Here is a 13,125-nt window from a genome sequence, read left to right as displayed (position 1 = left end):
CCATACGCTTTGGTTCTTTCGGTAAAGTCACGTAGGTATAAAATAAAATAGATCACGACGTTTCAATCGAAACACAAGCGGTCGTCCTCAGGCGGAAAAATATAATCCAGCAGTGGAGCTGCTGAACCAGCGAGAGAGCTGTTACAACAAGGTTATAGCGTATAAGTCATGCTGAAAGACATATTCATCCTCCTTGTTGCTTGGAAATAAAGTTTAACCCCCCCCATCCGCTTCCATCTTAATGATAGCGTCCATAAATCGTATGGAAATAAGGCAGGATTGTTTGTAATGCACTTACCTAGCTGGTAATGTCGAAAGTGCCCTGAAGCATCCGACTGGAATGATTCCGTGGTGGTTCCTACGGCCTGCGTTCAAATGCGTCTGGGTTTTTTTTCCTCTCCCTTCAAACCGTAATGATGATGATTATTATAGTAGTTTTAGGTCGGCCATTGCTGTGGTACATTTGTAAAGGCATAATGGCCCCGGTAATGCTTTGAAGTGCTAGTCGTTGTGAAAAATATGTTGGGAGGTGTCCCATCACGTGCCTTTTCGTGCGCACGAGTGCGTGTAGTAATTAGTCTATACTACAGTGTGTGTGTGTATGTACACACGGAGGGCACGAACAAAACTCACTGTGACAATCGTTTCCTCTCCGGGGCATCTGCATTGTTCCTGCTATTTCTGAGGGAAGATTTAAAATATTTCCGTTGTTTGGTAGATAAACGGTCAACCGTGAGGAAAAACGCACACTGTTCATAGACAATGTTTTGCCTACGTGACTTTACCGAAAAAACCTAAGAATATGAATCCTTGCAGTCACGAAAGCTTCAAATCTAGAATGTGCACCAAAGTGGCGTGGTGCCTCGTTGCATTGTGCAAATGTTAATTTTAAAGAGCTCATTCCCATTCGGAATGAGCAGAGATACTCGCAGAATCGAATGTCGCCATGAAATTTGCATGAATGGACCCTTGTTTACAAACACTTGTTCACTTCTCTTCGTGCACATATGTGAGCATTGCATGCCTCTCATTTCCGGTGGGACTCTTGAACGAGCAGTAGCGGTGCCAAGTGGCAGTGGTGGTAAACAACCCATCCACAGGATGACAAGACGCTCACATATATACATTCAGCGGCATCGACATTGCTGTGTTTCACCTGACGCGAAATACCGAGGAACCAGGGTGGCGAATGTAAACGCACTCGGACAATAAGTCCTCTCGGTTAACATGTACAAAATAGTTGCTACTGGCAAAGGTCTCATAATGTAAATGCTTACCCCGAGCTCTCAAAACTCTGATAGTGCGCTGTTTTTGAGTTGTACGCCTTTTGGCGTCATCTGGTCCAACATCAGTGGAGACTGGGCTCTAAGAAAAGCCGTCTCGGGTGTGGACCAATCAATTTCAAGGGCAGTGCATATCATTATCAGAGTTGTCTCTTTTTGTTTGCATTTTGACTCCTTGTGTTGTGGTTATTGCAAACATGATCTCTTGTATAAACGTGTCAGTTTTGGTGCCAGATAAAAGGGTAAAAACCTACGACTAAAATAGTTGTTTTTAAGTGTTTAAATGATAACCAGCTGATTAAGTTGAGAGGAAAACAATATCCAGTAGATGCAAATAAAAAACACATAAATAGGCATAATGGCTGGAGTGATGGTGAAGTGTCGGCAACTATCCCAGTGACCTGGACAGACGCAAAGGTCACGATAATGAGTGCAGTCCGCGAGAGCATACAAACACGGTCCATTGAAACAAACGCATAAGGGCACATTTCAATTATGAATTCCTAACGGTGCTTATGTTGCTTTATCTGTGACATATTTTGAGACTGCTTAATGGCAGAATTGTTTTTCTTCTTGGTTCTTTCGGTAAAGTCACGTAGAAGGGAAGTAATAAAATAATTAAAATAAAACATAATAAAATAATTCTCACAGTGAGAATTATTTTATTATGTTTTATTTTAATAATATATAAAATAATAAAAATAAAACATAATAAAATAATTCTCACAGTGATAATTATTTTATTATGTTTTATTTTTATTATTGTATTACTTCCCTTCTACGTGACTTTACCGAAAGAACCAAGAAGATGAATCCCTGCAGTCACGAAAGCTTTAAATCGAAAATTTATTGTTTTTGTCAAATACCAAGAAGGTCAAGGCGCAGCCCTTCAATTGCTCGCTCATTCCACTGCTGGCGGAAGGGCATCCACTTGAGGGAGATCTAGAGTGCCCCACGAGAGGGTATTTGGCCTACTCTTCCACACTGGCCTGATGTCTTGGAAGAAGTGGAAGTACCCACGCTTTATATTGAAAGGTAATACAGATATCGGATGCTATTAGCATGAATAGCGCGATATAAAATGAAAGTATCATTATAAATACCTTGATCCAGCAGTGGATTGACAAACGGTGGTACTTATTTCATTATTTAAAAATTTCTAATGCATATTTTTTACGATAAATGTAACTATAAAAGCACTGAAGTGCTTGACAATTATGATTTGTTAACGTTTCCAAAAGTAAAAAAATAACTATGCCACAGAGTAATTAAATGCTGTTTTCTTGCGTGGGAAAATGTAATAAAATTGCTTGCTGCTGCAATTGTAAAACAACACGCAGATTTCTTAACATAAATCAAATTAATGTTATAAATGCTCCCAGCCAATTAAATAAGTGCATTGCAATTCTCGTACAAATGAATCAAAGGGCACAACGTGAATTACCCTGCATTCACGACACAGCATATTTTTTCTATTGAAATTACAATCACAACTGCTCACATGCTTATAATACAATAATACAATCTTGCTTGCTACTTTTGGTTTATATAAACATTGCATTAGTATGAATTGCATTCGACAGTCTGCAACTTTATTCAAGTTTGTAATTATTTATCCAAAAGCAAATTGGTTATTCAGATTTGTGTTATCTGTAGTCTATAGGCACTAACTGAGCTGAGTTGCAAAATGTGAACGAATTCAGTTTCATGGCCATATTCTTTCCACTGCAATTCTCTTTATTTTATGCAAATAAAAATGTAAAGTGAGTAGACTATGACTGACGTGATTTTCTCCCCAATTTAGCTCGGTGGGCCTCTAGCAGAGACTCCATTCCCCCACCCGTTGCAAATATACGCAACTCGCACTCACGTGCGTGCGAGCAGAAGTGCGATCAGGTGCTTCCGAGTGAGGATGCTCAAATCATTGCTCATGTCACATAAATCGCGTGCGCCTTGTGGAGAAAGAAAAAAATCCCAACGGCCGGAGTGTCTCGTGCGCTCAAACATGGCACGGTGCAGACACCTGTGTAATTTGCCTCCGCCGAAGGATTAATGCCGAGGATCCTGGCCATCTATCAAATATTAAGTCAATTTCGTATTTCGGGTTAAAAGCCCCATGTCCTTGACCCTCCTCGCAGACGTAAACATTCGTTTGACATACGCAGGGAACGGGGGGGGGGGGCTTGTGTCCACCCGCCGCTCTCGCAGCCCTAAAACACGTGACCCACCAAATGCCATCGTGGCCGCTTCTTAAGTCTTCCAACAATTTATGCGCTTGAGAAGCCGAATTTGAGTCTGCTATGGTATAACTTTGAAGATGACCCCTCCCCCGTAGCATTGTGGTTTGAAGGTCAAACGCCTCTGTTTATAGCCAAACCCCGCTGTGGGTTAGACGACCTGAAAGTTAAAAAGGCCACTGCAAGGAGGGATTTGACTCCTCCGCACTCTGTGCGTGAAGCCTTTCTATTCACAGCAGTGACGCACAACAAGAAACATTTCTCAGTTGTCTGCGATGCTAAAATGCCCTCTCCCACAGTGCCACCGGCATCCCCTTCATCTCGGAATAAACAACTGCAGACTCGTGAGTGGCTCTGTCCTATCGCCCGGTGGCGATAATGTATTGGACGGTGAGCGCATTGCTGGGGGAGGGGGGGGGGGTTCCGTTGACCATCGTCAATACTGCCCTCTGTAAAAGCCTGCGCTAGTTGACTGGAGTGTGTGGTTTGGAAAGTTCAGTTGTGAAAGGCTGCGTGGAACAAGCCCCCCCCCCCCCCCCTTTGCTTTGTGCAATTATGTTCTCACACACGCACCAACATATCAGCATGCATTGGAATATTCTCGTATCTCGTGGGCTATGATAAAAAAAATGCTCAATTCATGCAGACATCCTTTGATCTTCCTTTTTTACTGTTTAATCCCCCCCCCCCCCAGCTAATGTTGAGATCGAGAACACTTAAATCGCTGCCCGAGTAAAATAAAAATATTCGTGTGGTGAGCCACAACTGGGAACACGGCAAAATGTGCACGTAGGACGTAATATGTGTACGTAGGGCAGATATTGAAGGTGCATCAGAATCAAAATGATTAAATGTAGACGCAGGCAAGAGCAGGTTGGAGTGCTTTAGAAACCCTGAATTTTCAAATAAAATTAAACGTGTGAATGTGCCGAACGAACAAGGTATTAATCTGCGTGTAGTGCCTTTCATAAAATATGGCCCAGAAAGAAATACGTTAACAAAAAATATGGAACAAAACCAAAAGCTGTTCATGCTCTAAATCGCATTGAGAGGCATGAACAGGAACACATGAAAATAACATCATTCACATGGTTAAGAATAGTAAGATGGCTTCGGCACGACACATCGCTAAAAAGTTTGATGAGTGATGGTCAAGAGTCATGATGGAATGGCAGCCAAGGAATGGAACGCGTTTGAGAGGATGTCCAAGAAGGGGAGATGGAGCAATGGAATCGTCCCGTGTGCAGGGTGTTAGATGGATTACTGCATTGCAGGATCGTGAAATATGGAGGAGGTTTGGGGAGGCCTTCATCCAGCAGTGGATTGACTCTGGCTGATGATGAGATTGGTGCATATTTCAACAACCCTACCAAGCAATTCCAGTAAAACCCACAAAAAAGGTACAAGTTGTTTTCAAGGAGGTCCTATCCTGACCTCTTGTGGAGAATTGTAACATTATGGGGACATTACCATCACAAAATATGGGAACAATTTTTTTCCCATTTTCACAAAATTTATTGGGAGGTCCTGTTATTCAAAAAGAAACGCGCAGCTGTGGTGGGTTGAGACCGGGGTTCGGCCTGGTGAACTTTGAACTTAAGAAAGGCGATGTTGCCCAATGCACATCAGATTTTTACGAAAGTAAAAAAAACAAGTGGTACGTCAATGTAGATACTCCAAATGTGCCTTCATGTTTTTGAAAACAAGGAGTTATACTACTGAGTCCATTGTGTAGCTAGCTAAATTCTTAAATGTGTACAGTAATGTGATTGTCATTTTACCATCATCTGGCGTTAACTTCCAAACTTGAAAAATAACTGCACGGTTATCATTCCTGCATGCACCACAAATGTTGGAATGGATTAAGGATTGCCCTCCTAATACACACATCCGATGAGCATGGCTAGCTACGCACGGTGCAAAAGATATTCAACACACATACAAACACTCCACCAAATTACTTTTTGTGATGTCATACTTTTATTTGAATCCAGAGGTCGCAAATTCTATCTCCCGGTGCTACAGTTGAAACAATGGACACGTTTCTTAAATCCCTCAGCCTCTGTTCTGCCAGCAGTACGTGTGTACACCGCAGTTTGTTTGATCTTCGGATAGTCGTGTTGTCGGTTAAGGTGTGTGTAGTTCCGGCCTCTTTCAAGATATCTTGTCAGCGTGGAAGAGCAGGCCAATTCCTCTCCAGAGGGGCCTCTCCAGAGCCTCCCCCTACTTCAGGTACTACCACCAGCAGTGCCATGAGTCAACAACGGTAGGGTTGCACTTTGAACTTTAACAAATATAGAAACGTATGTATATCAAGACAGAAAGTTCTCTCCATATTGACTACAACCTTACATAGGAATGATTCCAGTAATGAGGTGAGGTGGGGGGAGAAATACCGCAGGCTGTTGAAATGGGCAGATATTCTTGAGAAACGGCTTATCTATGCCGAGGTTGTTAGCGTTTCCTTGCAGAGCCGAGCTTTGTGTGGCTTCTCCAGATGCCTGCTTATTGCAACTTGTTCCTCCTACCTCAAGGTAACTTCTTTTTTCCTTCCCTCGGATGAAAGATCACCGCTGTGGGACTCATTTATTTCCGATGCTATCAAGCAAGCTGTGCAATGGTGTGGGGTCCAAAGCAGGTGACTTATTTCATTGATCTCTCCTACTGGGCCTGCCTAGAACCCGAGTGTTTTGTACCTTGAAACTTATTTCGCACTCTACGTGACCAACCGTGGCAATCGTACCAGTTATACAATAGCCCGCATTCTAACTCACCGATTTGACATCCCAATTTCTTATTTTGCATAACAATGCAGTATAATGCGTTTGGCATTCGCAACTCCTGCTAACACAATGGGGCACTATTAAAGCATTGTGTTTATGCATGACATGGACGGAGCCTACCAATTATAAGCGACACTCGGTGAAGTACACTTAGATGCTGCAGTAGATACGCATTTTTTTAGGACTCTTTATGCGCCGGTGCATTAACACTCCCGCAATTATAACAGCATGCAATCAACAACAAAAAACCGATGTGATCTGCGCTGCATGGTCAACACTTAAAGAAGGGTTGCATTTTTAAACAAAAGGTTTTTTTACAGCGGGGTTTTTTTTCATTCACGGCGCATTCATGGTGGCCACAGAAGACAAATCCGTGACTTCCATCAGAAAAATATATTCTTGTCACACAATCGGGGTAATAAAGTGCATTGACTTGGGCCAAATTTAAACATTTAACTGAAGGTTACTAAGCTCATTTTCTCATGCTCGCGGTCACGTGCCAGATCACATAATGCCAGGGTACATTTTTATTTTTATAATTGTATTACACAAAAAAGTGCAGATGTGTGCGGCTGATCCTCGGTGTATTAAAAGGGCATAAAAGAGATGAATGGAGGCGCGGCAGAACGTGACCAAACTTACAACAATCCTGGGAATAAATTAGGGTTCAATAATGGCTTAAAGAACTTCAATTGGAAGACATAAAACGCACATCAGAGAAATGTTGAAAGTTGTTGCAAGCGTGAACTGACGCTGCCCATGTCGCTCACCCTTGCGTGTACAATTATTAATTGATGCTTTGCACTGATTGTTGTCAAAACACTGCGCGCGATCAAGCATTCACGACTGTAATTTGCAGGAGGGGGGGGCAAAGCCTCTTCAGACGAGTTATTAAATGAGATCTGCCAGCTGTGTTCGCAGTGGCTGTTATGCGTGTGGAGGCACATGTGAAAATGGTCCTTGTGTGGGTCTATAGGAAACAAGGGTGAAAAAAAGGTTTTAAATGCATCGATTTCTTGTCTGATATCATCTGCGATTCTGACAAGATAAAATAAAGCCAAATACCAATTGTCATTCCATCTCAAAATAGCGTTTTTTGGTGGTGCCAGGGTAGGCTGTATGTGTGTTGTACCACGGTCTGTGGATTGCCTTCCACATCATTATTAATGCATAATAGAAAAGCCTGTTTTGTGGCTCTTACTTTACTTTCTTATATTAAGTTGAAAATGCAGAAATTAAATGCGTATGCACATACTTTCAATAACAGCTAGCCAATGTGTGCAAAACACTTCTTATGCATAGAACATAATTTTATTTTATATAAAAAATCCCCAATGGAATGTAAATATCACAAAGCTTTTCTCTCGTAAATATAGCATACATGTTGTTCTTTACCACAAACCTGTTAGTACAGTCTTGACTAACGGCCAAATGCAATGTCAGCAAATAAACATTAAGCACCGCAGTCCCTACATGGCTCCACAACTCTTCAATCACCACGAGCTAAGCAATCGGTCCACGTTTTAGGTCCACATTTTAGACTCGAACCGGCAAGAGTTTATCGCACTGCGTGTCGCGTTTGGGCCCACTCAGAGAACGGCGATGCCGTGATGAGAGATGAGCAAAATGTGTATAATCAAAATGCCAGATATATTAATAAAAGTGGAACGGCACCGGTTAGTGTCCAGGGTCCCTTACCACAGATTAGTCTCCGAGACGCACCAAATTTCCTCCCTCTCTCGGTCAAAATGTTCAGCAGTGTCACAAATAGGCCAATGGAGAAAAATGTAATTGGCCCCAGGTGGCCTATTGCTTCTACATTTCACGGTGTCCAGAATCAATAGACCTTCAGCAGGGGTGTGGATGCGTACACTCGGTCAATTTTATGTTCCCGTGTTCAACAATTCCTACGATTATATAGCCTGTAATATGGGGTGTGATTCGTGTACGCTAATGTGCTGGCGTTTCGGCAATGTAACACATGCCAGGTGAAATGAATGGGTTTTGCAAAAAACAAATTGGCATTGGTTTGTAAATAATGTTTGGTGGTTTAAGTTTATTATAATTTGTTACGCGGATTTGAGGTCAACGTGCTTGCTTCATCCGGTGAAAAACTCCAGATGTCATTGGTACTCAACCTATGCACAACTATGTTTAGCTACAGTTATACATTGTAGACGCAAGTATGACGCCTCGTTTTAATCAAATCTGGAGTTACAACTCAAGCAAAGCCAAACCCCTCTCCCAAAATATCAAAACATCATGGATGACGATGATGATTACGTGAAATGTTGATATCCAGTCAAGACATTGTGGACATGCGGAGTGAATTTCAGAGTTTTTTCCCCCCAGACAATGAGAATGGTGGACAGCCGTTAGAGACGATCACAGCGATCATGCGTAGAAATAAACATTTGTCAACAAAGTTTCGCAATCTGTAGGTCGATTGATTTCACTCACGGGGCAAGGGGTGAGACCACTACTCTGCATTGCTTTTAGTCGCCCGCCTCTCGTGGAGTGTGACGTTAAAGCGCATAAAAAGAAGGTCACGCCCACTACCGTTTGCAAAATAAGTTGGAGTAATATTGTCAATAACGCCTGCCTACTGATGAGAGCCTAAATGTCGAAACAGGCTCATTCTTTCAACTGCTGCTGAATGAACGTTGGTTTCAAAATCTAATAGACGAACTGGAAGAAGAAAAAAAACGGTCCATAAAGCTATGGACATATTATTCACGCATTATAAATAACCTACAATTGAGTTTGGTAGATAAAGCCATACACCCGCAACCCTGGTAGATGGTGTGAATATTGTATTTCACGGGTTTCACCCCAATAACCCTCCATGCACATGGCGCCTGCGACACACCTATAGCGAGCGTCTCGCCTATGATTGTTTCCAATGATTCTGTTACGCGCTGCTGTTGCAGACCACTCGAGATCTTCGGCATAATAAAGCACCTTAGAAATGCAAAGGGCATGCTTCAATCCAGCAGTAGATTTATACGTGGAATGCATTGCTGATATTTCAATGGCGCAGTTCAAAAGCTATGTCTATCATTCTTCTTTAATAATGGATCACACCTTGATGGACACGCTGAATTTGTTTTGTGTGAGCGTGGAGATCTAGTTACGTATTTTTGTGTATTATTTATATCGAAACAGAAGTTCATCTTGCGAGCGTAAACATAATCAATCATGAGTACAAATGTTTCCAGGTCATTTGTTAATCCGCTGCAGCATAAAATCCTGCCCACATTATTTCGGTCATGGGTTTTTTATTTTACCATACTTCGCCAAATCGATCACTACGGTTTAGTGGTGACATAGCCCTGGGACTCGTTCTGATATTTACGCGCCAATGACGTTAGCTCTGGCTGGCAATTGAACTCCCCACGGTTGCCAAACGCATCGTACGGTTGCGCTAACTGCTGTGCCATCGCTCCAACCCTCTTGAGAGCATAACCCAGATGTGTGGTGATACTGCTGGCTATGCTGCGTATATTTACAGCGCTCAGATGTGTTTATGGGTTGTACCACGTGTTGTTGTTTGGCATTACTGTCGAATTGTGTACTTCTCTGAAGAACTCAATGGAAAAGCTCAGCGATTTGAGCTAACCGTCTGACATCAGGAAGAAAAAAGAAACACTAAGGAAGCTCCCAGCACGTGGAACGAAACGCCGGACATCATCATCATGAATGTAACAACCCGAACACACATCGGTGGGCTGCATATTCCTACGTGTGTGTGTGTGTACCGTGATAATGTGATGTGGGGAGCGGTGGCGCAGTGGTTAGCGCGCTGCGCTAAGACCCCGGCGACCCGAGATCGATTCCCGCTCATAGTCAACATCGGTGACGATTATCTGCACCTCCCCTATGGCGATTCAGCCTCAAATGAGTACCTGGTGCGGTCTGTAAACATCGCCACTGGGGAGACAAAGGGGGCCAGGCGTGGTGCTGGCCACCCACCCCCTCGTGTGCCGTGCCGGCCCTCATAGCGGCTCGCTAACAGCCACTTGCCCCAACAGTCTGCCCAAAATGCTAAACGGGGGGGGGGGGCTCATTGTCTTTACATATCGCGACAAAAGGGGCGAGAGAGAAACTCGTGCCACCGTGCGGTGTTGCGTGCCCACAGCTCACCCGTGCCGGTGATGTTCTGCTCGCACGAGTACCAGAGTCCGGTGTGGAAGTAGCGCAGCACGAACTTGTCATCCCCGGTCTCCCAGCTGTACACGGCTCCGCCGCCGCCGCCTCCGCTGCGACTTCCATCAGCAGCGACACCGCCGCTGCTGTTCGCTCGCAGGCAGGCCGCCGCCGCCGCCGTCTGCGGGCCGGGCCGCGTCTTGGGACCGCACGGCGGCTTGGGCACCCTCTGCGTGCCCTCGCACCAGTAGGTGGTCACGAAAGCCGTGGAGGAGAACAGTAACGCCACGAAGTTGAGGAACACGGCGAGAGATGCGCGAAAGTGGCTCCTGGCGTTCATGCTGACGGCGCGGGACTGCTGCGACCTGCTGCTGCTGCTGCTGCTCTCGATTGCCTCGCCGCTGTTGCTGCCAGCATCGTCGAGCGAGATGTTGCAGCAGCGGCGGCGGCGACAACATCACCGCCGACTGTTGCGCGCGTGCGGGGTCCGCTTCAGCGGGTCATCAGTGTGCGGCGCGCGTCGTTGGCCACTTCGAGTTGCGTTACATCCTCCCTCGCTCGCTCGCTCGATCTCTTGCGGCGCGCGGCCAGATAGCCAAGCGTTAGCAGCAGCGGCCGGCCATCAACGCGCAAGCCAGAGACGCGCGCGTTTCTTTCTTTTTTGTTATATCTCCCTCTCTCTCTCTCTCTTTCTCCTTCGTCTGCGTTGATCGTGGCTCTTCTCTCTCCTATTCGCGAGCGACTCTGCCGAGTGTGCGCGCGCGCGCGCGCTTCCGCGTAACTCACGGAGGAGAGCTCAGTGCGATTCCAAGTGCGTTTGTAGTCCGTTCTAAGCAATCGTTGTGGACAGCGGCTCTTTTTCGTGCGTGTTATTCCTCCACGCGGATTTTTTTGAGCGAGTCTTCTCCGCGTGCGCGCGTGCCCTCCGTGTGTTGCGTCCGCGCGTGTCTTCTCCGTGCTACCTTTGCGAGCGTGATCGCAGCTGACCAGCTAAGCCAGCTCTGCTGCTGCTGTGAGGATAGCCCGTTGTCAGAAAACGTTGGGACGGATCTCCGGAGGGGGAGTGAAGCTGGAGAGGAATATGGATGGTGTGTGAGCGCGCGCGTGTGTGTGTGACTGTGTGTGTGTGTGACTGGGGATTGTGGGGGGGGGGAGGAATCGGTGAGATCACGGCGTGGGAGGAGACTGGAGTCCGTTCGAGCTGTGGAGGACGTGGGGCTGGGGTCCACGGCAGAGACCCAGGGAAGTGGGATGGAGGGAGGAGGTTGTACATGTGTGTACGTGTGTGTGTACGTCTGTGTGTGTGTACGTGTGTGTACGTGTGGGGAGCGGTAGCATAACGGTTAGCGCGCCGCGCTATGAACCCGGCGACGCTAGGTCCATTCCCGCTCACGGCCAACACCAGTGACGATTATTTGAACAGGTCCTGTGCCTCCCCTAGGTCGATTCAGCCTAAAATGAGAAACTGGTGCGGTGTGTAAATATTACCACTCGGGAGACAAAGGCGGCGTGGCGTGGTGCTGGCCGCTCACCCCTCTGTGTACCGTTCCGGGCTTCATAGGTGCTACTCGCTAACAGCACTTGTCCCAACAGTCTGCTAAGGGCTGTGGGTGGGGGGGGTCTTTGTCTTTGTACGTGTGTGCGAGTGTGAAATCGTGTTGCGGAGGGCGAGAATGTTGGCCTCATAACGCGCGCGAGACGTGGGTGCTAAAATATTCATTCGCATTTAGTAGGTGGGCTGTATGGTCGACTGGCAAGACAAGTGGAATCCTTTGCGGGCACAATGATTGAGAAAAGACAACAACAAAAACGTGCACGAAGCATCGAGTGTAAAAAAAAGAAATGTTTAGTGCGCGCAGATTGCGTCTAACCCAGATAGTGTTGGGAATACACATCGACCCGGCATAAACACATACGCGCGTGCGTACGTACGTACGAACCAAAACGACTGCGAAATAATGAAGTCTAACTGTGTAACCTATATGACATAAAAACAGAATTTTAATTGCAACGCACCAGACGAAGCTTGAGGCGATGTCCTCACTGCATACCAATGTGGGTGATGACTTATGTGTGAGTGAAATTTATTAAACCGGGTTAAAGAGGGTAGATAAATGATTCAGACAGCTATGGGGTGTATTCGTAATTGTTCAACAACAACAGCAACATTTATGTTAACACAACGTAGCGAAGAATGGTACTAGATATTCATAATAAAAAAAAAATTGGGTTAGATCGTGTAAGTATAAATGTGTCGTTAACCCGCCACCACCCGACACAGCCAATTAGTAATGTCTGTCACGTAAACAGAACGTGGCCAATTAGTGACTACTTCAGTCCACCACCGGTGTGTTGGAGAGGAATTCCACAACATTTACAATTCGAGTGCTTTGACATTTCGCTGGTAATTACATCCAGTTTCATCGGGCAGTTTTGCCAGAATTATGAAAATTGGTCGTATAGATGGATAGTATTAGATGGTATCATTGTCGTCGTCCATGATCAATCCACCGCTGGATTGGAACCCCCACCACCCCCCTCCCCAAGCCTTCATCCTTTCTCAGGAACCTTCGTGTAATAGTCCACACGGGCTGGTTCCATCACTCCATCTCCTCGATGGACATGAATCTCGGATGCATTCCATCCATGTCTTGGCTGCCATGACTCTTGACTCTG

The 13,125-nt window shown here is 45.5% G+C and overlaps 1 protein-coding gene across 1 annotated transcript in view; it reads right to left on the bottom strand.

Moving 5' to 3' along the window:
- Window positions 1–11,099, bottom strand: part of LOC144722489 (germ cell-specific gene 1-like protein) — an 80,806-nt gene extending 69,707 nt beyond the window's left edge. Inside the window, exon 1 of the mRNA XM_078600726.1 lies at window positions 10,447–11,099. Within this exon, the coding sequence (XP_078456852.1) occupies window positions 10,447–10,789 (343 nt within the window). The 5' untranslated portion in view covers window positions 10,790–11,099. The remainder of the gene's footprint in view (window positions 1–10,446) is intronic.
- Between the last annotated feature and the right edge of the window lie 2,026 nt (window positions 11,100–13,125).

Source organism: Lampetra planeri, chromosome 1 (genome assembly GCF_965212315.1).
Source record: "Lampetra planeri chromosome 1, kcLamPlan1.2.h2, whole genome shotgun sequence".
Taxonomy (NCBI): domain Eukaryota; kingdom Metazoa; phylum Chordata; class Hyperoartia; order Petromyzontiformes; family Petromyzontidae; genus Lampetra; species Lampetra planeri.
This window is presented reverse-complemented; position numbering and strand designations above follow the sequence as displayed.